At 47.5% G+C, this 25741-nt stretch overlaps 1 protein-coding gene across 1 annotated transcript in view; it reads right to left on the reverse strand.

The window, feature by feature from the left end:
* B3GLCT (beta 3-glucosyltransferase) overlaps positions 1-17102 on the reverse strand; it is a 108473-nt gene extending 91371 nt beyond the window's left edge. Inside the window, exons 1-2 of the mRNA XM_067713514.1 lie at positions 16902-17102; positions 3002-3051 (exon numbers count right to left, since the gene is read on the reverse strand). Coding sequence (XP_067569615.1) covers positions 3002-3051; positions 16902-16974 — 123 coding nt within the window. The 5' untranslated portion in view covers positions 16975-17102. The remainder of the gene's footprint in view (positions 1-3001; positions 3052-16901) is intronic.
* Between the last annotated feature and the right edge of the window lie 8639 nt (positions 17103-25741).

Below are 25741 nucleotides of genomic sequence, written 5' to 3' on the forward strand. Positions count from 1 at the left end.
CCCAGACAGCTCCTACCCTGGCCAGGAAAAGACAAATCCAAGTCACCCTTCCACGCAGGTTTAATTTTTAAGGCACGATAGATTTCAACACTTGCAATCCATATATGCGATGCTCAGTTTATAAATCCTTCATTAAAAGGAGATAAAACAACCTCAAAGAATTTGTTACGACATCTTTTAAGAAGAAAGAGACGTAAACTGGCATCTTCTACTCGGTCGCAAACAATCACCACCCCCTAGATCTCGAATAAAATGAATGAACCAGATGTGGTCATCATTACACTCAGCTGTAAGCTGGGCCCGTGCTCTAATTCTGCCTCTACCATGCACTAGTTCAGGGCTCGGTTTCAGTGAAATAGGAATCACAATTACAAGACCTACTTGCCAGGGTTGTTGTGAGGCTTTCGTTAGATGACGTAATGTCTGCCCAAAGCAAATGCTCAGTAATTATTAACTCCTGCTCTTTTTATCATCCTCATCATCCGCTTCATATGAAGTCAACAACCACCATAAAAGACATTTAACTGATAAAAGCAGGAAGGCCTATGGCTCCTCCGTTACTTTGATCTGTGTGGGTACCTCTTGAAAGGTTGCATAAGACATTTCTTGCTGTTAGAGCAGGTCAACATTTAAACAGGAACTGGCACTGCTCTAAGTGGTGGACACACACGGACACACACACCCACTTCATCTTCAAAACAGCTTTTTGAGGGCAGTCCTGTTACCCCGTCTTACAGACGAGGACGCTGAGCTTAGTGAGGTTTGCTGAGTCCCGCAGGGGTTCAGGGTTCTAGGAGGGCCGTGAACCACAGCAGTTTGGCTCCAGAGCCCGGCTCGAAGCCTACGTCCCACAGAGTCCAGGATCACAGACCAGCACAGAATGTAAGGCCGGGCAAAAGTGCAACTGGAAGACAGTCTGGTGGCCTGGCTGAGGTAGCAGCCTGAGCCCCAACCTGGGAGGGCAGGCTCCACGGAAAGCTGGGCTGGGTCAGAATCTGACAAGAGCCAGGGGCCAGGAGCCCAGGAGGGGAGCCTGGGCCAGAGGGCAAGCCCCGGGCAGGATGACAGGGCACTGGCAGCCTCGGGATTCTGGTACGAAGCCACCAGATGCCAACCAGCGAATCTGATCCGTCTGGGGAAGGACCCCAGCCCTGAGCAGGGCTGGCCTAGTTCTAGGGAACCAGAGCCCTTGACCAAAGCGAGCAGTGTGGTGAGCAGGACGGAAGGCAGCCTTCTGGGCAGCAGGGTCAGATCCCAGTCAGCTCTGCTGAGAGTGATAAACTAATGATGATCCCGGATTCCTGCGGTTATTGGAAAGAGCCTTAACTCCTATCTCAGGTTCATCTACAGATGACCTTGGACAAATTGATTCTCCTCCATCTCCCAGCCTTGGGTCTGGGCTACAGTGGACATTTTATCACTGCCGCTCCTCATGGGATTAATGGCTTTTCGGCTCTGTGCGGCCTAAGCACAGATGGGGTTGATGGCCTTTTTCAAGGGCTTTAATACTTTTGCATGAAACATGACACTAAGATATAGGACTCACCTTATCTCTATTCTATTTATATATGTATTTAAGGCCAAATATATATATTTATTTCCTCTTTTGAAAAGATTAGTAAAAACCTCCATTTGAAAGAATGGGCTATAATTTCTAAATTTATTACACAAAATTTTAATTCCCTATTAATAACCCTTAAGTTCATTATAAATGAGCCTCATCATTGCCAAACACACACGTGGCAATGCACGTGAGAATGTAATACAAAACTGCAGTGTGAAAAATTCAAGGAGTCTGAAAATTTGGATTCTAACTTCACCTTTTAACAGTCATGTGACCTCGATCAAATCACTAAACTTCTCCAAGGGCAAATTTTCTCTGCTCTCCATGCGAATGTCCGCTTTGCTTAGCAATAACGTGATCACTGAGAAAATCAAGTTAAATGAAATGCCTGAAAATGCTTTATTAATCACAAAGAATCTTAAAACCGTAAGGAATTATTATTCACATTTAGGGATCCCACGGCATAGTTAGCACAATCATACTCTGATGGTAAAAGAAACATGATATTTAAAAATGCTTTTATACTAAATTGCGAGGGAAAAAAATAGAGTCAACTGAGCCTTAATTAAAGTGACAAAAACAACTCATGGGCTTCCCTGGTGGCGCAGTGGTTGAGAGTCCGCCTGCTGATGCAGGGGACGTGGGTTCGTGCCCCGGTCCGGGAAGATCCCACAGGCCGCGTGGCGGCTGGGCCCGTGGGCCATGGCCGCTGCGCCTGCGCGTCCGGAGCCTGTGCTCCGCAACGGGAGAGGCCACAGCAGTGAGAGGCCCGTGTACCGCAAAAAAAAAAAAAAAAAAAAAAAAACTCACATTTTAAAAATATTCTCTCTCTCGTATGCTAAACTGATCTAACGCAACCCCAAATGGTAAAATTCAGATGCAGTCCTTGAATGTGACCAATGATGGCAAAGGAGCAGCTCTGAGATTTGGAAACGTGCTATCCCCTCTCCATGGGTCCCCCACGTCTTGGTTTCGGGTTCTGACTGTGCAAGGAGCCTGCCAGTCACCTTTGGGGTCTCTTGACCAGTCCCCAGGATGCCCGCTCAGACGGTGCCACCTTCAAGGTGAGGGATACTCAGGCTCTTGTGACCCTGACACAGCAGAATCCTTTCACAGGCTGGGAAAATTAAGGCCAAGGTTAAGACGCAGTAAGACTGGAGAAAACTACGGTATCCAAGCAAGACTTCTAAAATGTCTAGCTTCGTAACCAAGCACCTTTTTTCTTAAAATGAAATTTAAAACCAAGTGGATCTGCCTTAACGATAAAGGATTTTTTTTTTTTTAAAAGCAAACCTATCTGTAAGTTGCTGCTTGGGTTCAAAAATCTGTGTTAACCAACATTTCACTAATTCATTGAAAGATGAAATCATTACAGCTCCTATTAAAGAAAATACAGACAAATCTCAGGAGGAATAGATTTGACTTTACAATTCGTACCTTAGACTGTTTGACCTCCTTCTTCACATCTTTAGAAACCAAAGCAAAAGCTGGAAAAAGAGAGAAACATTTTTACATTAAAATCAGCAATAAGGGTTCATTCTCATAGTCAACAGTTTTACTTCAAATGGGGAAAAAAATCATAGTTCAACATGATCAATTTTGCTCATTTTTAAAAGCACCTGCAATTGCTACAAACTAGTACCGCAGGCTGCCTTTCTCCAGACTTAAGATTATCCATCGGTGTGAAGGCAACATGCTTAGGGAACCAGCTAAGGAAATACTACATCAAAGGAGATAGGATCTGAGTATACCATTCGTGTCTGTAGCTATAAACCACAAGATAGATGCATATGGAATACAACTTCTTAGAAACCTGGATTCTGGTGCCTTCTGAAGCAAAGGGGAATTGCTGAGAATCGAGCAGGAAGAAGTACAAATTCCTACTCTCACATCCCCGCCGGAGCCTGGCGGGCCGCAGAGCTAAATCTGTGGCAAGCTTTCCGTCTCAGCGGTTTCGGGTCAGCAGCACGCTGCATATACTGCTCCAGGCACGCAGGGGAGCGTTACCAGAACCCTGCTGAAGCCATGGGGCCAGGGGAGCGAGAGGAATTAGAATCATTCCCCATTTAGAATGATTTAATGTTTCGAGTCGGAGCATGTAAATAGACAAAGATATCCCTAGAGACACATCCAGGCTCCACATTAAAAATCATAATAATAGTAACCTGACAGTAACATGTGGAAAATAGAAAGCAAAATGATAAACCAAACGGTCAGGAAGGTTAACCAGACAAAGAATAGTGCCTTAATTTTACAGTGCACTTCTCCTGAAAAGCTAAGAGGAAAGCATTTCGTAGAGTTTGCTTTCTCCAATTAGCATTCCCAGGAAAAAAAACGAGCAATGCCATGGAGCAGGAAGGTACTGAAGGGCTGGCCAGGCAATTCCAAGGAGCAGTAATGCAGTGCAAGCCCCATGGGGGTTGGGGGTAGTCCCTGAGTAGCAGGAGGTCCTACTCAGAAGCAGGAGACAACGCCACCCATCCCGATACCTCTGATCCCTCCCACCCTATCCCCAGACATCCACTACCTCAAATTCTCTCTCAACTAACATTTGCTCAAAGGCGATAATCTAACACATATTCACGCTAAGAGGCAAACGACTCACGTGGTTTAATCATTCCCACCTCCAGGATGACATTTCAGAAGGCAGGGTGAAATACAAATGAACCTCTCTGTGGGAGCTGAGATGCCAGCAGGTGTTGTATGTGGCTCCGGAGAGAAAAGCCCACCACTGCCCCCGCCCTTGCCTCTGCTTTATTCTCCTCCAGAGCCCTTACCACCACTGACATAATATATACTTATTTGTTTACTGCTTGTCTTATATATTAGTTTAATGTAAGCCCCATGAAGGCAGGAATATGGGCTTTTCTTCCTTAGGAATGTGGTTTTATGTACTGTTTGCCCCCAAATCTAGAACACAGCCAGCACACAGAAGAAGGTCAATAAATATTTACCCACATGAGTGACTGAACGAATGAATGCAAGTCTTCCCAATCCGTCACTTCAGGGCTGTCTCCTCCTTACAGCGAACATGGCCAACCCAGCAGAACAAAAGAGCTTAGTGCCCCCATTTAATTTATGTTCACTAGGGTATGATCTGCTTTCTCACTTTTTATGCACACACGCACACACACACGCCAAGGCAAATGCAGAGCCCAAATCATTCATTAAGTTCTAAGAAGAGAGGAGAGATTTAACCTCAAACACCATTTAAATTCTGCTTCTGGGTATTTAATATTTTGTTTTTGTTTATCTCTAAACTAGCATGCACATTTAAAACCCTCAAGAAGGTCTCAAAAATAGAATTTTTTTTTTTTTTTTTTTTTTTTTTTTTTGCGGTACGCGGGCCTCTCACTGTTGTGGCCCCTTCCGTTGCGGAGCACAGGCTCCAGACATGCAGGCTCAGCGGCCATGGCTCACGGGCCCAGCCGCTCCACGGCATGTGGGGTCTTTCCGGACCGGGGCACGAACCCGTGTCCCCTGCATCGGCAGGCGGACTCTCAACCGCTGCGCCACCAGGGAAGCCCCCAAAATAGAATTATTAATAAACATCATACAGGGAGGTTGCAACACATCAACACCACTCAGCATCACAGAATTCCAGAAAACAGAACACTGCAGCAACTTGCGGGATATAAAAACTGAGGTCAATCTAATGTAGGACCTGATACTCAAAAATCCATCTTCCCCAAACCCATCGATGCCTTATTCCAAACATGGAGAGTCAAAGCTCTCTGGGTTAGAATTTCCTCTTTTATCAAGAAAAATAACTTTCCCAATTTAACAAGTTCAGTGACCCCTCAGCTAATAACCAGGGTTAGTCTTACCTCACTTTTTTGCCAAGCCAGGTAGCTATGTGAAAAAGAAGAGTATGTCAACACAAAAGCCCCTGCCCTTCAGAACACAGACTCTGTACTGAAGAAAAACTGTCTTTAGTTGGTGTTGGTTCTAAATATTACTAACACATAACCTTTCATAAATAAGCAACTAATATTAGTTGACAGTGTTACTGTTTAAAGTAGAAATTACAGAGAGGAAAGATGTTGCCCTGAAATCAAGTGAATTCCTCAAATCCTCCCTGTCTCTATGGAATAAAGACACCATACTTTTATTCAGACAAGGCTGCACTGAGGGAAGGGTAAACTAGATTTTAGTTCTCTCCAAAAATATACCGGCCTAATGGTAAAATATCTTTCTAAAAAAAGGGAAACAAAACATATTTCTCCCTATCACTCTGCTGTGAAATTAAGAACTCCTTTTTCCCACGATGGAAATAAATTATACAATATTTAAAGCAGTAACATAAGAAATACCGTTACTTTCAGGCAGAAGAGCAAATCATAATATGGCAAGATAATCCCCATTAGATGAATATTAAAAAAAAATACTAGCTGGTTTTATCTTTGCATTTCCATAATCTAAATAAAACAAAAGAAATCATCAAGGAACCAAATGCATTTTGAAGGCACAGAATATGCTACACCATTAACAAATCCAACTTGAAAATAATGAATCATTTACAGAATTCCTACCAACAGAATGCCAGCTTTTGCAGTTCGTGGAAATGAAGGAGAAATGGTGCTGACAGAGGAAAGTAAGAAAAATTAGCAAGTGAGGTAAGAAAGACCTGTCACCTTCAACAAGGCTAACAAGAGCACAGAGTAGGTATCTCACAGAGCGTGGCGGGGGCCGGGGAGGGGGGGCCCTGAGGCTCCGTGTTTGCTGTCTGGCTTCATAATTTCCAGGTTCAGTGGGGAAAAAAATTACTCCTGAAAGCTTGGCCTTGATGCGCAGTTGGAGTAATACTCGAAGGTAAATCAAGCTCTTCTATGCCAAACTTCTGTTTAAAAGTCATTTTCCCTTTTCTATTTTCAACATGAATTCCTGTGAGTCGCTGCAGGGAACTATATCTAAAGTGCAAATCAGGGCAGGCAACAGAAATAAGACCTTTCTCAGGAGAACTTTAAATGATTCAAGCCAGCTAATGTGCCTTAGCACACCTATCCCGAGAGATAAATCAAACTGTACAGCTCACCTGGGCCTAGGATTCATAGGCCAGCCCAGCCCTCGAGTGCGAGAAAACGGGAGAGGAATTCATTGCAATGACTTAAGCAACACTAACCTACGGGGTCTTCTGTTCCTGGGAGGGAAGAAGGGAGGGAGCAGGACCAGCCCAGGCAGGAAGGCGACTGCGCCTCCTAACTCCCGTTTCCTTCCTGTGCCGGACTTATCCTCCCAAGCTCTCCCGGTAACATTTATCAGAGAAACCAAATTAAACACCAAAATACGAAAGCAGTAAGACGTTAAATGACCCCCTCGGAGGAGAGCTGCCGGGATGAAGTGAGACGAGGCGGAAAGTGTCCAGCGAGGGCTAGGTATAGACTAAAGGCTCAGGAGGTGCTGGCGGTGGCCCTGCTGTAAGAGGAAACAAACGATCAACTGTGGTGGGGCCGGGTGGTCGTGGGTCCTCCACACAAGCCGGGAGGGAGGGATCTGAGCCAGGCCGGACAGATCGGAGCTCACCACACCCCTGGGAGCCCACGGCTGGAGGCCCGCCCGCCCCCCCTCCCGGCTCAGGGCTCCCCCCGGTCCGTTCTTCGCTGCGACCTACTTCACTGAACAGGTTTCAGCGGCACAGCCTTGCCCCCGGCGACTCAAGCTCCCTAGGGCTTCCAGGTTTAATCGCAGCTCCTCTGAAGGGGCCTGAAGCTCCAGGATGCAAGGTCTGCAGCCAATTTACTTTGCTCCAACTACCTGCTTTGAAGATAATCCCTGGCAGCAGAGGGAACAGAAACAAACGCGCTTGGTCCAGGAACTGGGGCAGGGCCTGCTTTCCTCATCCTCCTCTGACAAATCCACTGTCTCCAGGGTTGTGGACATGTCGGGGGGAGGAGGGGGCACCCAACCACAGGATGGAGGGCCCATCCCTACGCAGGGCCGAGGACAGAGGGCAGAACCAGCTGCCGGCAGCTGAGGATCCGGTGGTGAAGCCCATGCAGCGGGCCCAGAACGGGGCCTGGCACACGCTGAGGCTCTGGGTGTTAGCAGCTACTGTCACTATCATTATTCATCTATGCTATTGTTTGTTCAACAGAAAATCAAAGAGTGGCTGCATGTGTCACAGCCACGTGTCATGCCAGCAGCCGGGAGAAGATGAATGAGCAGCTCCCCAAGGAGCTGATGGTCTCACATGACAGACGAGTCTCTCCACCAACGACCAAGTGCAGATGGGCACCCTCTGATGGCAGCTGTTCTAATGGCACTGCCAAGGGAGCCCCTGAAGAGGGAGGTCAAAGGACCAAGCAGGGCAGCAAGCTCAACGCGGGGCTTGAGCAAGTAAACTCCAGACAGCAGAGACTTCCAGCACAGAGGAGGAGGCCTGGAAACAGGCTTCTGCACACCAAGCACATTACACAGCCCAGTGTGCCCAGACCATGGACAGCCGGGGGGAGGGGAGCGACCCGGGCGTGGACAGCTGGGGGGGAGGGTGTGACTGGGGCCAGAGGTGAGGCTGGGGATGACAGGGCCAACGGGAAAGGGGTTAGCGCTAGGGAGTCTGGTTTTGTTCTGAGTGCCATTAAAAGCTTTGAGACGCTTTTAAGGAGGGGAGTGCCATGTGGAAGTGTGTGCCCTAGACAAGTTTCCAGAGGCAGCGTGTGGGGTGGGCTGTGGAGGGACAAAGAAAGACACACACGCATGCCAGCTGGGAGGGTAACGGAGCCAGGCAATGAGAGGTCAGGGACTGAATTAAGACGAGGCAGCGCCTGCGCAGAGCGACGTGGGGACCGAGAGTGGAGCTGGAGATACTGAAGAGGCAGAATTTCCAGACCTTGAGACGGACCCTACAGGTGGATGAGAGCAGGGAAGGAGCGGGCAGAGAGACGAGTGTAGGTAATTCCGGGTTTCAGATCCGAGGGGCGGGCAGACTGGGGTGCCCGTCACACGCTGGAGTATAACGAGCGGTGAGCGGATTGTGGGAAAACTCAGTCTGGTTCCCAATCTCCCGAGGTGCTGCCGGGCACTCAAGTGGCCACACCGCATGGCAGCCTGGTCCCCAGGGGGCCGCGCGGCGCAGAGGCGTGAGGGGAGCCTCCGCGCTCAGTGTGTCCACGAGCCAGGGAACTGAGGGCGCAAGGCTGGACGGGGAGGACGGGGGCGGGGGAGCCCCGATATCTCAGGGGCAGAACTGCAAAGGAGACAAAAAGGCACGGCCAGGCAGAGAGGAGGAGGCAGGCGTGTAAGGCGTTTTCAAGGTGTCCTTTGAAGGAGCCCTCTCGTGAGAGCTCCACAGAACGAGGGAAGACGCCGCATTGCGGGGGTCCCGCGTGACCCCGAGGACGAGCGCAGCACCCTGTTCACACATGGAGTCTTAACTCCCACACCACGCGCCATCCAACCTGCCGCTGAGCAGCTCAGCAACGAGGCCTCTGGGAGCTTCTGCCTCCCTCCCTGTACAGGGGGAATTTAAACCGGGGAGGTCTAAGGCAATGCTTGCACACGTCCAGGGCCATGCCTGGCCTACGGGAAGAGCTGGAGCTGAGCCGTCTGCTCAGGTGCCAGGTACCAACAGCAAACTCTCAGGGAAAGAGATGTGCCGCTCTGGGGACAACGCCAGCACAATTCTGCCACCACAGCAGGTGGAGAGGTGGATGGCATTCCGTGTCGGGAACCCCTCTGCGGTGTTCCATGGGTTCACTTACAAAGGATGCAGCCAGTTGGGAGAAGTAACGAGAGGCGTGGCAGGGAGCACACAGCCCCGACACTCAGCCCACGGCTGCCCGCGCTTAGGCTCGCTCCGTCTGAAACACGTCCCCCGTTTCCTCATAGAAGTCAGGTGGGAAAGTGGAGCTTGGAATACAGATTTTTCCTCACTTGGAAACGACGTTTGCCAGGACCAATATATTCTATGTGCCAGAGGGTAAGCATATGCACAGGAAGGACAGTAAATGGGAGGGAGAAAAAGAAAAAGGAAATAACCATATATTTTAGGAAGGAAAAGATCTTTGGCTTCTTTGATTCGTATCTCATTTAAACAGATGATACGAAAACCCATATGCCGCTCAGGATCTGAAAACAAGAAAATTCTAACTCAGAGTTTGGGGAGAGATTCGTAAAGCACGTTCCACAGGCGGAGTCATGGGTGAGGGGCATCACACGGCCCATTCCAGAACACACACAAGGGCTCCGGGAGAGCAAATACACAAACCCAAGGGAGTCGGCACTCCGTCCAGTTCCTGTACACTGCTAGAGGACGCTCAGCAGTTAACTGTCAGGATCATGTATGCCTGACTTTTGGTATCTTAATTTTATAACGTAAAAAGCCGGTCCTAAAAAGCACCCCTGCTGGTGCCACTGAATCCGCGGCATCCGCAGCCTGAGATGTTCTAGCGCCTCTGGGAACTCACCTATTACCCAAAAATCTCTGCTCCAACAACGTACTGCTCCTGTTTTTGAGACTCGTGCTCCACGCACTACAGTCCCTCCAGCAGCATCTATAAATCTGCCAAACGAGGCCGGAACCAGAGGAAGACTTCTGAGTTCGAGTTCTGGGGTTTCTAGTTCCCTTTCCAAAGAGACAGAACACCTGACTGCCGAATATCAGGCCTCAGTTCCACGCTTGGCTTTCTCCGTAACAGCTCCTGACTTCAGCTTAAAGACAAAGCAACCAGCAATCACCTTTACATTCTACAGACTTGCAGGAAAATCGCCCAGTAACAGTCCCAGTTTACACCTGGGCCAGGGGGGCCTGAGAAGGGTTCTGCACCTGCCAGCACACACAACTCACCTGGCCTCTTATTAAAGCTGCAGACCATGGGGCCTCATTTTGGCTCTCTTGAATCCGAAAATTCTCAGGCTGGGACCCAGAAATCTGCATTTTAACAAAGGAGACCTTAACAAAGGGGACTCTTTAAGACCCTGAGGTGTTCCCATATGTGCTGGAGTCTGACAGGCACTGGGATGGACAGGGAGACTGGCACTCAAGGGGACGGAACAAGGCTTTTCTCCCGACAGGCTTTAGCCATTTATCTTCCTTTACTTCCTTCATTCCATAAATGAAAAGCAAACTCCTGCATATCCACCCTCGAGGATCCGGAGAAGATAAATTCAGCGTGATGTGCAAAGGGCCTTGAGCTTCTTATGGGAAGCAATGATGTAAACCAAAACACATCACCTCTTCAGATCATAAAATATTCCTTTATGAGTGGAAGCAAGTCGTATCCCTTGGAGAGACCAGCATTGCTATACTTGAGATGCATTCAAATCTTATTTGATGATACTTTAACTCATTTGTTTTGTCTAAACCTACAGCTTTACATCATATCAGCTTTACAGATAGACTGTTTGCTTCCCCAACTTCTTCCAAATCTTCAGTACACATACATTTTGAGTAAACGTTTAAATAAATTTATGTTGTCAATCAACGCTCTCTTCTTTAAGAAAGAAAACTAACAGGGCTTCCCTGGTGGTGCAGTGTTTGAGAGTCCGCCTGCCGATGCAGGGGACAAAGGTTCGTGCCCCGGTCCGGGAAGATCCCACATGCCGCGGAGCGGCTGGGCCCGTGAGCCATGGCTGCTGAGCCTGCGCGTCTGGAGCCTGTGCTCCACAACGGGAGAGGCCACAACAGTAAGAAGCTGGCGTACCGCAAAAAAAAGAAAAAAAAGAAAGAAAAATAACAAACAAAAAACTCAAATTTCCCCCAAATCTCTCTTGAGCTGACCTCTCCTCTGAGTTCCGGACCCGCAGAACTAACCGCCCACCAGACGTGGTACCTAAGCATCTCACATGCACCCCCAAACTCAACTTGACCAAATGGAACTCATCATCCTCAGCTCCCCTTAAAACTAAAAGTAAATTTTAGAAAACCATCTGGGTACTTAATGCCACAGAACTGTACATTTAAAAATGGTTCAAATGATTCATTTTATGTTGTATATATTTAACTACAATAAAAAATTTCTTCTTTTGATTAAATCTGGTCCCTCTCCATCAGTGCCTGTATCAGTAAACAGAGGCACTCTCCACCTACAGCTCAGAGCTAGAACCTATGACATCCCTGACCCTCCTCTCAGCCCACTGGACCAGTCAACCACCGCGCCCCAGACTCTTAATCAGCTCTCACGTGGCCTCCTCACTGGTCCCTCACGTCCACACGGGCCCCTCCCATCCTTGTTCTAACGAGCGTGAGCTTCTTAAAATGGAAGTCAAATCACTGTCACTCTCCTAAGACAACCCTGCAGTACCCACTACCACTCTCAGGACAAAGCCCAGAACTCCTCCCCTTGCCTTCACAGCCCTGCATAAGCGCCCCGACTGACCGTTCAGCCCCTCCCCTCTCCAGTCCTGTCTTTCTCCACCAGCTTCCTCCAGCACAGCTCTGCCCCTGCGGGCGTGCTCCCCTCCTCCCTCCCTCCCTCCAGGTACCTGATCTCTGCTTCCCCTTTGGGTCTGAGCTCTGATGCCCTTCCCTGAGAAACTCCAGAGTTCCCTGGTGGCCTAGTGGTTACAAGTCCGGGCTTTCAAGGTTGGGCCCTCTGGGTTCCATCCCTGGTCCGGGATCTCAGTTCCCACAAGCCGCACGATGTGGCAAAAAAAAAAAAAAAAAGAAAACAGGCAACTCCAAGGTTTCTCAGCCCAGCACTATTGATGATTTGACCGGATGATCGACTCTTTTGCAGTGGGAGCTGTCCCGTGCACTGCAGGCCACTCACCAGCTGTCCCGTGCACTGCAGGCCACTCACCAGCACTCCTGCCAAACCAGCCCCTACAAGCCATCTACAAGCGCTCCCTGGGGGGCAAGATGGCCCCCTGTTGGGAACCACTGCTCCAGACTCCAGGTAAAAAGCCACAACCGTCCCTGCAACACTTAGCACAGAGCCCTGGACACCGTCACCGCAGCACCGGGCAGGCTGCAATTCTACTCCTGTTCTACTCCAGTTCGTGTTCAAGGTCCCCTTCAAGACTGCGAGCTCCACGAGGGTAGGGACAGACTAGATGGGTCTCCTTCCTGCCCTGTCAACCCCAGGGCTTGACACATAGTAGACAGTACTCGACACTTTCGGAATAGATGAAGAAACTGTGAGTACAGCTCTTCCTTTTAATACTATTTAAGTTATTAACACGTTCCAGTAGTTCAAATCAGCACCTACACTGAATCTGTTTTCTTTGGGAGGAGCTTAGTGATCAGACGGTTGAAATGTGACATTAAGAGAGACTCTCGACCAATAAGAGGTTTGATAAGCCCCTGATACCCACCATCATTTTTCCTTTATATTTGGAAAGATGGAATTAGCACTCCTGTATATTGTTCTTCAGCAAGAATCTGCTCAACACCAGGATGGACTACCTGTAATGCTACAAGGAAGCAAAACGGGTAACAGTTGCAAATGAGGCTTGCTTTATGTTTCTAATGAAAAGCAAAACACCTGGCCCTTAATGGTCCAAATGAGATCAGTAATTATGACCTGCTCAAGTACTGAGCGCACAGTGTTTTCCTCAGAAGAAGTTAACAAGAGGGTCTGGACATCTCCTCCCCTCCCCCACCCCCACGTGAAACAGCTACTCTTCCTCCCTCCCCTTCCACCACCCGCCCCCCCCAGCCTGACTATTGGCCACCGGCCAACTCCCTTGGGTCAAGTCCACAAGCAAGCCGGCCATGCCAGCTTGGGGGGCCTGGACTACCTGGACAACAGAGAATCCATCCAGACGGTTAAAATCTGTGCCAGTAATATCTGAGTACTGCTGAGGAAATAAACGGAGGGCTTAAAAATCCAAACTAAAAAACACAAACCAACCTGGAGCCAGGTGTGACTCTTGGGGTCCTAAAATGTCTGGCTTACTGCAATGAAAAGAATCAGAGCGAGACCGGGCTCAGAATGAAAAATCATCCCTAATTTTGGCAGGTGGTAAGAGATATAATCCTGACTCAGAGTAGAAACAGGGATACGAAAGACAAACGTTAACATCTATTATTTGACCACTGGTTCAAATAAGCTTCTTCACAGATGCATCAATTAGAATTAGGTTTGGCTGCATGTAATAACCACCCCCCCCCCCCACCAACAACAACTGAGGCTTCAACAAGGCAGATTTTTTCTTTAATGCAATACAAGTGTGGAAATAGGCAATGCTGGCCTAGCACAGTGCCCCACATCCACCTTGCACCCAGGGGGTACCATCCTTTCTGCTCTACCATCCTTACTACTGGCTTCTGTCTTCAAGGTCACCTCGTGGTCACAAGATGGCCACTGTAGCTCCAGCCATTAGATTCACATAATAGGCCATGGGAAGGGGGAGGAAACAATGGCAGAGGACCTGTATCTCAGCTGGGTCAGCCACCTTTAATAAGCTTTACCAAGAGACGCACCCAAAGAGCTGTACAGATAGCTCACTGGCTACCGCTGTTTGCAAGGGCCAATGAAAAATGTTGTCCACTAGACACACTGCCACCACCACCACCACTACCACTCCTACACCCTTCCCCTTACCCCTGTATTATAGTTTGCTAGGGCTGCCATAATAGAAACCATAGACTGCGGGGCTTAAACAACAGAAATTTATTTCTCACAGTTCTAGAGGCTAGAAATCCAAGATCAAGGTGCCAGCTGGGTTGGTTTCTGCTGAGACCTCTCTCCTTGGCTTTTAGATGGATGTCTTCTCACTGTGTCCTCATACAACCTTTTTTCTCTGAGCCTGTCTGGCATCTCTTCCTCTTCTTATAAGGACACCAGTCCTATTGCATTAGGGCCCCACCCTTATGGCCTCTTTTAACCTTAATTACCTCCTTAAAGGCACCTCTCCAAATACAGTCATATTAGGGATCAAGGCTTCAACATAGGCATTTGAAGGACACAACTCAGTCCATAACAGTGCTGATTATCTAAGAGGTTTTTCATCCAGGAAAAGAAGGAACTAAGGGTTTTGGAGGGGCAGATAGCAGATTCTGCTACAATAGAATCAGTTAAAACTGTAAGATATGGCAAAGTTCTAGTATTTTATCTAGTCTATGCCTCCTGTTTTATATGAGAAAACTGAGACTCAAGGCAACGAGAAGCCACAGTGGCTGACCTAGAGGCATGAATAAATCTTCTGAGGCTAGTACTAGCTTTGGACTTCAGAACTGAAGTTGCAGTGGATTTTGTCTGTATAACCGTATGGGTGTAAGATAAATGTTCTATATTGACTTTTCTCTAAAAGCTCAAATGAATATACTACAATTTGTGGGAAAACTAAACTATATACAGTCAGCCCCCACCCTGCCCTTATAAGGGAATATTTAAGGTATCTTTACTCTGTCCAGATTGTTCACATGCCTTGGAACTCCTATCATGTTCTCTATTTCAGCAAGAGTCTAAGAACCCTGATTTCAAGATATAAAAAGACTGAGTACCACAGCTTTTTATTTCTTGGTGCCCCTCCACTACATCAAAGCAGAGCTCAATAAAAGGAACTCAAGATTTACTTCAGACCTAGAAGAATACAGTTTCCTCTCTGTACCAACCCATGAAAGCTAGTTCACAAAGCCAAATGTCTCCCGGGGAACTCTTAATAGGTTTTTATGTTTTACTTATTGTGCTTATCCTAAGACAACTTCACAAGGCTAACAGACATCTGTAAAAATATGTGGACATTTTAGTTCATTCTTTACGTCCTTTAATGTGTTACCAAGTGTGGAAAGTGCAGATACTCCCTTACACCAAGTGTAGACAGTGCAGATATTCCCTTACGTGCAGTGAAAAATACATACACATAGCAACACAAGTGTGCACTTCAGCCTGTATAGTGAATATATTATATACGTATATTATATCCCCAGTACATCTTACAAAGTGCAGGGCTATAAATAGAATACCAATTTCAGTTACCACCCACCCCATTTGGTGAGTTGCAAAACGTCTAGGCAGCAGGCCAACTGATGCAGCCAGGAGTCCCCTAGCCCCCGTCCCACCCCTCCAACCTCCCCTTCTCCCAGGGCTGCCCACCCCTCTCCCAAGCAATGCAACTCTTTCTTCCACTAAAGCAGATCCCCGCCAAGTTCAGTTGCTCCCCACCGTCAGTTATAGCCTTCTCTGCCCAAGGTGCCCAAACATTTTTAATTACATTGTTACTTACTTAATCATGCATCTGAACAATTACCAATTAATCTCACTCGATTTTCCCACACTTACTGAGCTCCTATAGACATGCCAGGGGTACACAGGTTAAAGTCCTTATTCAGAGAATTTAAGTCCAAATCAAAACGGCTGTCCGGTGGGCTACCAAAACAGCAGTGTACAATGACGCTATGTCTTTTTCTAAATTGCACCAGTCTGCCATATCTAAAAATCTGAAAATTACTGCCTCTTAACAGGCTGGAAACACAAAAGTCTGGGATAAAAGAGACAACAACCCTGAGAACACTGAAAAGGAATAATTTTTCCTCCAAACTTGAACACATCTCATCGTGAGTCAATTGCAATGATTTTTTAAAACAACTTTCATCACATTATTTTATGATAAAGGGGGGGAGCACGCTCTTGTGAGGAGCATGGAAGAAAAAACGGAAGGGGCATTACAGCAGCAGCAGACAAGCACCTTTTGCAGAAGTGTTCTCTAATTTTCCCCCATGAAGACGCAAGATTCGGGAAGGCTTCCCCACGGCCTCCCCAGAGGCACGACCGATACACGGAGGCCCAGCCGGACACCCGGTCCTCCCTTCCTGGTCAAGGAATCCGTAGAAGGGGCTGGTGCCTGGTGGGCATCCCAGCCGAGGGGGCCAGGGAAGGTCCGCGAGACCGCTCAGGAAGCCCCGGGGGCACCGCCGGTCGCCCTCGCGGGCCGGGCGGAGCGGAGCGCGCGGGGACCTGGGCCACGGAGCTCGCCCGCCTCCAGCCTCTGCCGCCAGCGCCAGGCGCGCTGGGGGCCGGGGGGGCCGGGGGGGCGCGGGCGGAAGGCAAGGGGGCGGACCCGCGGCCGCCGCTTCCCTCCATCCAAAGTTTCTCGCAGTTGCGTTCACTCCACGCTTCCTGTGGGGGTGGGCGCCGCGCCCTCGCGGGCCGGCCGGCCGCCGGCCGGCTCGCAGCGGAAGGAAGCGGGAAGACGCGAGTCGGCCGCGGCGGCGGCGGGACCCCGCGAGCCGAAAGGGGCCGGGAAGGAGCGCCCTTGGGTCCCAAGGTTCGGGGGAGCCGAGTCCGGCCGGGGCGCCGCGAGAGGGCGCTGCCGTGGGCGCGGCGGGGCGCGGGCGCCCGCGGGGCAGGGCTGGGCCGCCCGGCGTCTCCCTCGGCGCGGACGCGGGGCGCGGGCGGCTGCTCCCGGGGAGCCCGCGCCTCTCCCGTGCGCGCCCGGGCCGCCCGCTACTTACCCAGGGAGCAGGTGAGCAGCGAGAGCAGTGCCGGGAGCGCCAGACGGCGGCCGCGGCGGGCAGGCGGCCGCATCCCGGCGGCGGGGCTGCGCGCCCTGTCCGGACGCGGGGACGCGAGACGCGCGGAGAACGGAGCTGCGCCGCTGCCGCCGCCGCCCCTGCCGCCGCGGCTGACCCTCCTCCGCCGGCTCCCCTCTTCCCTCCCCCAGCTCTGCGCCGGCTCCGGACGCGCCCTCTGGCGGCCAGTATCGGGAGCGCCTGCCTGGCTCGCGGCCGGGGTGCGGGTCGAGGTGGCCGCTTCTCTGCGGGGACAGCGCCCTCCTTCCAGGCATCTGACCTTTGCTCCCTGCGGTCTCCACCCCTCCTTTTCCTTCCTCTCCCTCACCTAGGCCCCATCCTTTGCCTTCGTGCGCTCCCACCTTACTCCATCACCTCCCTTTCCGTGGTCGCCAGTAAGTCTCTAGTGCCCCTTCTTATCCCCAGAGTGAAGCGGTTGTGGGGGGGGGGGCGCGGGGAGGGAATGGGCGGCAGAGGAGGGGAAGGAGAATCACTTTTCTTCCCTGCTAATGTACCATCTGCTATATTAAAAAAATCAATAATTCAACTCAACATCGTTGGCACCAATGTTCTACTTTGATGAAGGTGCTTTTAATCAGCTCAACTAATTTACTTCATATTCTTTTTTTAATGGAATTTGGCCAATAGCTTAGGCCTGGAATTTGGCTTTTAATAGAAATTTGTGTAAACGTAATTCTGTATAAATTTAATTTTAAGTGTTCACCATAATGGAAGAGGGAAGGACTTTTATTCAAAAGTCTGATAAAAAATAAATTACATTAAAATGCAGAAGAGTGGAGGGACCACAGAAACCTCCTTTGGAAAGTCCCTCTTGTCCCCAGGTGACTGTCCCTCCCCAGCCGGGAAGATGGTGGCCTAAAAGGAAGCAATTACAGAGGAAGAACTGCAGCCCCCTCTGAGGGTCCTGCACCCGCTCTGCCTCCCCCAAGCCTTGACACACTTCTTTCTCCCAGGAAGGAGGCGGGACCAAATGCTAATGCTCACCTGAGTTTCGACCGTGACCTCCTGAAGGTCACATCAATGTTCTCATTCATACTTCGTCATATTTTTTGGATGCCCACTCTGTGCCCGGGAGTGTACCAGGCACCCCATGAACACCAGCATCTTCCACATGGACATGCAACGTTCACCCAGTTGCTAAACATTGCATGAAGACCAGTCCCAGGCCCTAGGGATACCAGTACAATGTGGGGAATATAGAGAAGCAGGTGCTGAATGAATATTTGCTGTTCTGAGACTAATAAACTTGAATGCTCACTGGGAGGTTTAACCTTGAACGCACGAGGCCAGTATGGTCATCTGTCCTTACAACAGCTGCTACAAGTATTTTAAAAGGAAGTCTGGAGACAGGGTTTTCTCTCTCTGGTTTATGTTGCCGTCTTAAAACTGGGAACTGAATAGTTTGTGTGTTTTCCATTTTATGTGAATGCAAATAGTGCCATTTGTTCCAGTCAGCCAAGGTTTGTGGCTCCATGTCAACACCATTGATCTGGGAGGGAAAAGAAATGTAAGACTGCTTCCTTGCCTTTTTTAGTGAAGGTTTGCAAATTTATGGTTGACTACAGTGATCCCTTCTATCCTGCTTTAAAACCCACCTGCCTGGTTTAGAGTTCTAGAAGTTTTCCAATTTCCAAAGCTGTTTAGCTTTCTTCCAAGAAGACATTCCTCACGTATATTAGATATTAAACACTAAAACAAGGTGTTTAAACAGACACAGAAGCCTAGAAATTAAGCAGCTTACTTACTGGGTATGTGTTCACACACCTACTCCATGTTTGGTAACAAGCAACTCTAGGTGCTCAATCAAAATTTTCATCCAGATTCATCATGTGGAGTAAAGGTGTGGGAAACAGCCCTAAATACAGCCGAGAGCACCGTCTAACTCATAAGCTTGCCCCAGTGTTCTTCCTTCCCACGGCAGACACAGATAAATGGTACATCACAAAGCTCCATAACTCACATTTTAAAAAGGATTACCTTTCACTTACTCTAATCACATGATAAATGGACTTGCCGGGAGCACTCCCTCCCGATCACGGGTTGGGAGTTTCCTGGAACCAAACGTGCGCGCGGGGACACTAACATTCCTGGTGATGCATGGCCTGCCTCGGCACCTGAAACACCAACTGTAAGGGGACACCTTTCAATAGAGAACAGTTAATCTCATGCCCTGTAAGACTGTGATAGGAAAAAAGGGCAGGTCACAGCTCTGCCTGCCTGGGTTTCACTCAGCTGAATTCCAGATGCCATCCCCACACTGGCCCTCAAAAGTATGCCCTTCCCCTGTGCAGGGGTAGAACAGGGTGTCACCTCTTTTGGGGGGCCCTATTGCATCATGATTAAAACAGACTGGTAATTTTGGGGGGGCACGGGTTTGATGCCTGGTCAGGGAACTGAGATCCCACATGCCTCGCAGCGCAGCCAAAAAAAAGAAAACAGACCGGTAATTTTTAAAAGAATTTTCTAAATACTAAAGGAGAACATAAAGATATATGCAGAAAACCATAGATAGCCAAATAATCTAATAAGTTCCAAACAGATGGTTTCTGATCTCATAATAACTATAGGCCCAAAAGACTGGACTACATTCATTCATTCAACTGGCGCTGAACGCCTTCTAGCTGGCACACCCATTGCTAGGCTCTGGGGAAGATACAAAGAAGCATAAAGCGTGGCCCTGGGCACAAGAACTCACAGTCCAGTGAGGGAGATAGAAACGTTCAGAAGTAATGTTCCTGCTGCAACGTTATGCTATAGCACAGGTGGAAACACTTTGGAACATACGGAGGCAAAAACAGAATCTATCAGCGCCTTGGGATTTGGTCAGAAAAGCAGAAGTGACTTTAGGGCAGGGTCTTAAAGGGGAAATAGGAGGTTCCCAGGCTGAGAAAAAGAGGAAGGGCATCCCAGGCAGAGGCACACACGCACAAAGCAAAACTCAAAGTTGTCTGGTGGGTTGGGGAGTGGCAATAAGGGCACAGGCGTCTTGCCCAGCCCCGCCCAGCTGGCTGCCTCTGTCCCATGACTGGGCATCCTGTCCTGAATCAGCAAAGGGACAGATTCCAACTCTCCATTTTCAGGGCCCTCTTACACGGCATCGGGAAGGCCATCCTCTTTGCACACTGAAAAGTGGCCTTAGGAACTATGAGTGCCCTTGGGGGTTATTTTCCAAACCTAAAATCCGGCCTGGCGTCTGACAGTGGACTAGAATGTCTAAAACTGGGTCTTTGTGATAACCAGACCCATGATTTAACCATCGGCTAACCATGCCTCATACCCCCGGAGTCGGTGCACACCTGGTCATGGGAGAGAAACCAGTCACTTCACCTGAGGCTTTAACCTTTAGGGAAGCAAGGGAATCTTTATCCCCTATGGGAGAAGAGACAGCAGAAACCTGCATGTCTTGGAGTAGACCCACTGGCCACAGCCTCTTCTGCAGCAGGCGCTCAGGAGGAACACTCTGATGACAATTAATATGGGGGTCTCTCCCACACCCTGGAGGAGCTTCTCCCTTTGCTTCCAAAGCTATTCCAAGATTATAAGCGAAACCACAATTTTTACCGTAAGAGGCTTAACCATGGGGTTCCTACAGACTATCAGCCCTGAACCAAGATCCAGGAAGCACAACAGAGGTTACCATCTCGGCAGGCCCCCAGGACAAGCCCCCAGGACAAGCCCCCAGGACAAGCCCCCAGGACAAGCCCAGAAATCCGACACTGTTGCCATTCTGGTTTTTGGGGGGGCTTTTTAAGATAGAAAAAGGTGTAAAGTCTTCTCTACCAAAAAGGGCTATCTCCTAGAAACTTCTGATCAGAAATAGATTAACCACTTGGCTCTTTTGTTCTCCTTTCTAGAATCACACAGCCTCAGTTCTCAGTAAAGATCAGGAATAGCTCCTGATAGGCTTATCAACACAGCACTAGGAAGTGTCTGCATCTAACTTTTTTCTTTTTGCAATTTAAGTATGTTTTATTTCCCCTCTATGATCCATTTTAAAAATTCAATTTATTTAAACTTAAAAAAATTCATCCATTTCTCTCATCCTCTACCCCCTACCTCTGGTAACCACCAATGAGCTTGGTGTGTGTATATATTAACTCCCACATATAAGGGAGATCATACAGCATCTGTCTTCCTCTGTCTGAGTTCACTTAGCATAACGCTCTCGAGGTTTATCCGTGTTGTCACAAATGGCAAGATTCTGTTCTTTTTTTTGGCTCAAAAATACCCCACCAAATATAGACCACAATTTCTTTATCTATTCATCCAACAGTGGACACTTAGGTCATTTCCATCTTTTGGCTATTGTAAATAATTCTGCAATGAATATGGGGTGCATATCTTTTCAAATTAGTGTTTTTGTTTTCATCAGATAAATACCCAGAACTGAAATTGCTGGATCTGGTAGTTCTATTTTTAAGTTTTTGAAGAAACTCCTTCTTACTTTCCATAGTGGCTTTACCTATTTACATTCCCACCAACAGTAGTGGGATCTGTGCTATTTGCAGATAACATGATATTATATACAGAAAACCCTAAAGATTTCATCAGAAAACTGTTAGAACTAATAAAGGAATTCAGTAAAAAATAAAAAAATCAGTACACAAAAATCTGTTGCATTTCTGTATACTAATAATGAACATCAGAAAGAAATTAAGAAAACAATCCCGTTTACAATTGCATCAAAAAGAATAAAATACCTAGGAATAAATTAACCAAGGAGGTGAAAAGCCTGTACACTGAAAACTGCAAGACTTAAATGAAAGAAAAAGACAAATAAATGGAAAGATATTCCATGCTCATGGATTGGAAGAATTTATACTGTATTGTTAAAATGTGCTAACGTGCACTGAACACTTGCCATAGGTAGATACTCTGCCAGTTACTTTCAAATATATTATTTGATTTAACCCTCACTAAAAAATATATAGGGCTTCCCTGGTGGTGCAGTGGTTGAGAGTCCGCCTGCCAATGCAGGGGACACGGGTTCGTGCCCTGGTCCAGGAAGATCCCACATGCTGCTGAGCGGCTGGGCCCGTGAGCCATGGCCGCTGAGCCTGTGCGTCCAGAGCCTGTGCTCCGCAACGGGAGAGGCCACAACAGTGAGAGGCCTGCATACAGCAAAAAAAAAAAAAAAAAAAAAAAAAATATATATATATATATATATATATATATATATATATATATATATATATATATATATAAGGACTACTGTTTTCCCACTTTACGGATTAGTAAACTGAGTCTCAGGCAGGTCAAATACCAACAGCCAGAACTGCCTTTAATGGAAGTTTCTTTCCACCAAATCATGCTCTGTAAGCAGGGTGGTAGCAGCAGGAATGGGAGAAAAGGGACCATTGTGAAGGTGTGACAGAGGTCACATCAACAGTACTTGTGAGTGAGTAGATATTGGCTGGAGTGAAGAAAGGGACCACAAAAGGAGACAGATGGAGCCAGTAACTAAAACGGAGATCTGCCAAAGGAATGAGTTTATGGAGAAAAATGATACAGTATGATCACTACTACTATTGTAAATGGTAGCTATACCCTCACAGTATCAATAGACTAATAGTAGTAGCAAACATTTAACAAACACTTATTATATACCAGGCACGATACTAAGTGCTCTCCATGCATTATTTCTTCTTAAATAATATTTTATTTAGTTCTCAAAACAGCTTTATTTCTATTTTAGAGAGGTCAGGTGACTTACATGAGGACAGCAATTCTCACGTGTGGTCGACGATACTCTCAGGGACCCCTAAGACTCCTTCAGGTACCCAGGTTCACAAGTCAAAACTTTTTATAACAGTACTAAATATTACAACATTACTTGGGGTTTTTTTCTGTGTTGAATTCCCACTAGTGGTGCAAAAGCATTCATGGGAAAAAGTATTATTGCCTTAGCGCTAATCAAGGCAGTGGCAACAACAACAAAAAAAGCCGAGTTCACTTAAGAGGATGCTTGCTAAAGCGGAATAAATTAATAATTTTATTAAACTACACCCTTGAGCACACAACGTTTTAACATTTTGTGGGGCAAGCTGAGGCGTAACATTAAAGTACTCCTGCTGTATATCAAACTAAGATGTTGTCTCAAGGAAAAGCACCTGGGTGATTGCTCAAGCTGCAAGCTAAACTAGTTGCTTTTTTCACAGAACATGGTTTTTAGTTGATAGACTGACAGGTAAACTATGGTTATTCAGCCTTAGGGACTGGGCAAACACGTTCTCAAAAATAAACAAAGTGAGCCTGCCAGTTCGAGGAGAACAACTGATGTTACTTGTGACAACTATAAGATTCAAGCTTTGACGTGAGACTTGAATTTTGGACTTGTTTCTGCTCCCGTGAGCTTCATAGCCTCCCCATCCGTAAAGACTTTTCAGTGTCAATGACAGTGTTAATAAATGTGATTTTTTGATACTGTATAACAACATGTGTCAACGTTTGGAAGTCCTGCAACTTCTGGGAAACAATATTTTCCAAACAACTTATGTAAGATGTTACAAACTCATGAATGGGCTTTTTAAAAGTTCCATTCAAAGTAAAAGGCCAATGTGTTTTTTTCTTTGTTTGTTTGTGGTACGCGGGCCTCTCACTGCTGTGGCCTCTCCCGTTGCGGAGCACAGGCTCCGGACGCGCAGGCTCAGCGGCCATGGCTCACGGGCCCAGCCGCTCCGCGGCATGTGGGATCTTCCCGGACTGGGGCACGAACCCGTGTCCTCTGCATCAGCAGGCGGACTCTCAACCACTGCGCCACCAGGGAAACCCCAGTGGGTTTTAATGTAACCTCGTACAAAAGTTCACTGATAGGGCTTCAGATTCATGTTACAACTAACCTTTAATAAACTCCTGATTGTCTCGAATTTTGGTGTAATATCAAAGAATGCCCACAATTTTATGGAAGGATTATTGAAAACCCTTCCATTTTCCAATTGTGTATCTGTGAACCTGGATTTTCTTCATTTACTTCATCCAAAACAATACATCCCAACAGATAAAATGAAGACACAAATATAAGAAGCCATCTTCTATTAAACAAGATATTAATGAATTTACAAGAATGGGGGCTTCCCTGGTGGTGCAGTGGTTAAGAATCCGCCTGCCAATGCAGGGGACACGGGTTCGAGCCCTGGTCCAGGAAGATCCCACATGCCGCGGAGCAGCTAAGCCCGTGCACCACAACTACTGAGCATGCGCTCTAGAGCCTGCAAGCCACAACTACTGAGCCCGCATGCCACAACTACTGAAGCCTGTGCCTAGAGCCCGTGCTCCGCAATGAGAAGCCATGGCAATGAGAAGCCTGCGTGCCACAACAAAGAGTAGCCCCTGCTCGCCACAACTAGAGAAAGCCTGCCCGCAGCAATGAAAACCCAATGCAGCCAAAAATAAATAAATAAATATTTTAAAAATTAAAAAAAAAAAAGGATTTACAAGAATGTAAATTAATGACAGTCTTCTAATTTGGGAGGAATATATAGTTATTTCTCATAAAAATATATTAACGTGATAGTTTAAGTATAGTTATTTTTAATGAATCACTGTTAAAAATCTTTGGTCTTATACCTAATATTGTACAACAAATATTGAGACATGACCCACATAAGCGAAAGTTCTTTGGGGTCCTCAATAATTTTTAAGAGTATAAAGGGGTCCTAAGACCAAAAAGCTTGCAGACTGCCAGTTCAGGGCATGTAACTTGTAAACTGTAGGAGCCAGGACTCAATCTCTGGTCAGTCTGACTCCAAAATGCTCCTTCTTACCCTGAATTCCTCCCCGTTTTGGTTTAGATTTGTTGCATTTAAGGTGCCAAATTTCCCAGAATCCCACTTAGCCTCTCAATTACCTATTTATACCCCTAATCACTAAGGATTTAAAATAACAAATATCAGTTAGATGGGCAACGTTATGCTATGGTAACAAACAACTTGAAAATTTCAGTGGCTTAAAGCTACCAAGGCTTTCTTGATCCTGCCAGGTCTGCTGCTGGCCCTGATGCACCTCCAGGCCAGCTGTTCTGCATCGTGGGTGACCTCCGGGCTACCTGCCATCTCAGCTCAAGTTCCCTTTCATGGCCATCATTGCAGCGGGGGCACGAGCACCAGCAGACAAATGCTTCTGCGACAGTCACCACTGCGCAGGTTTCATTGCAGGCTGGGGAAGGTGCAGTCCTCATAGCCAGATGAGAGGAGAGCTGGGTACTGCTGAGCCCGGTGCTACACACCACCTAGGCTTGCTCTGCACCTCCGTCCTGTAACATCCCAACATCTGCTCTGAGGATGGTATGCCAGGTGGTGTGAGGGGGCACCAACAAGGTTCAAGGTTTTCTTTTCTTTTTCTTTTTTTTTATTTTATTGGAGAATAGTTGATTTACAATGTCGTGTTAGTTTTAGATGTTCAGCACAATGATTCATATGTGTGTGTGTATATATATATATTTGAATATATATATTCTTTTTCAGGTTCTTTTCCCTTATAGGCTATTACAGAATATTGAAATATTGAGTATAGTTCCCTGTGCTATACAGTAGGTCCATGTTGGTTATCTATTTTATGTATAGTTTGTTTTCTATGTCTGTGGGTCTATTTCTGTTTTTAAGTAAGTTCATTTGTATTGTTTTTTTTTTTTTTTTTGGCTGCACTGCCAAAAAAAAATTTAAACAACTTGCAGGATCTCAGTTCCCCAACCAGGGAATCAAACCTGGGCCACGGCAGTGAAAGCCCAGCATCCTAACCACTAGGCAACCAGGGAACTCTATGTA

Source organism: Pseudorca crassidens, chromosome 18 (assembly GCF_039906515.1).
Source record: "Pseudorca crassidens isolate mPseCra1 chromosome 18, mPseCra1.hap1, whole genome shotgun sequence".
NCBI lineage: Eukaryota > Metazoa > Chordata > Mammalia > Artiodactyla > Delphinidae > Pseudorca > Pseudorca crassidens.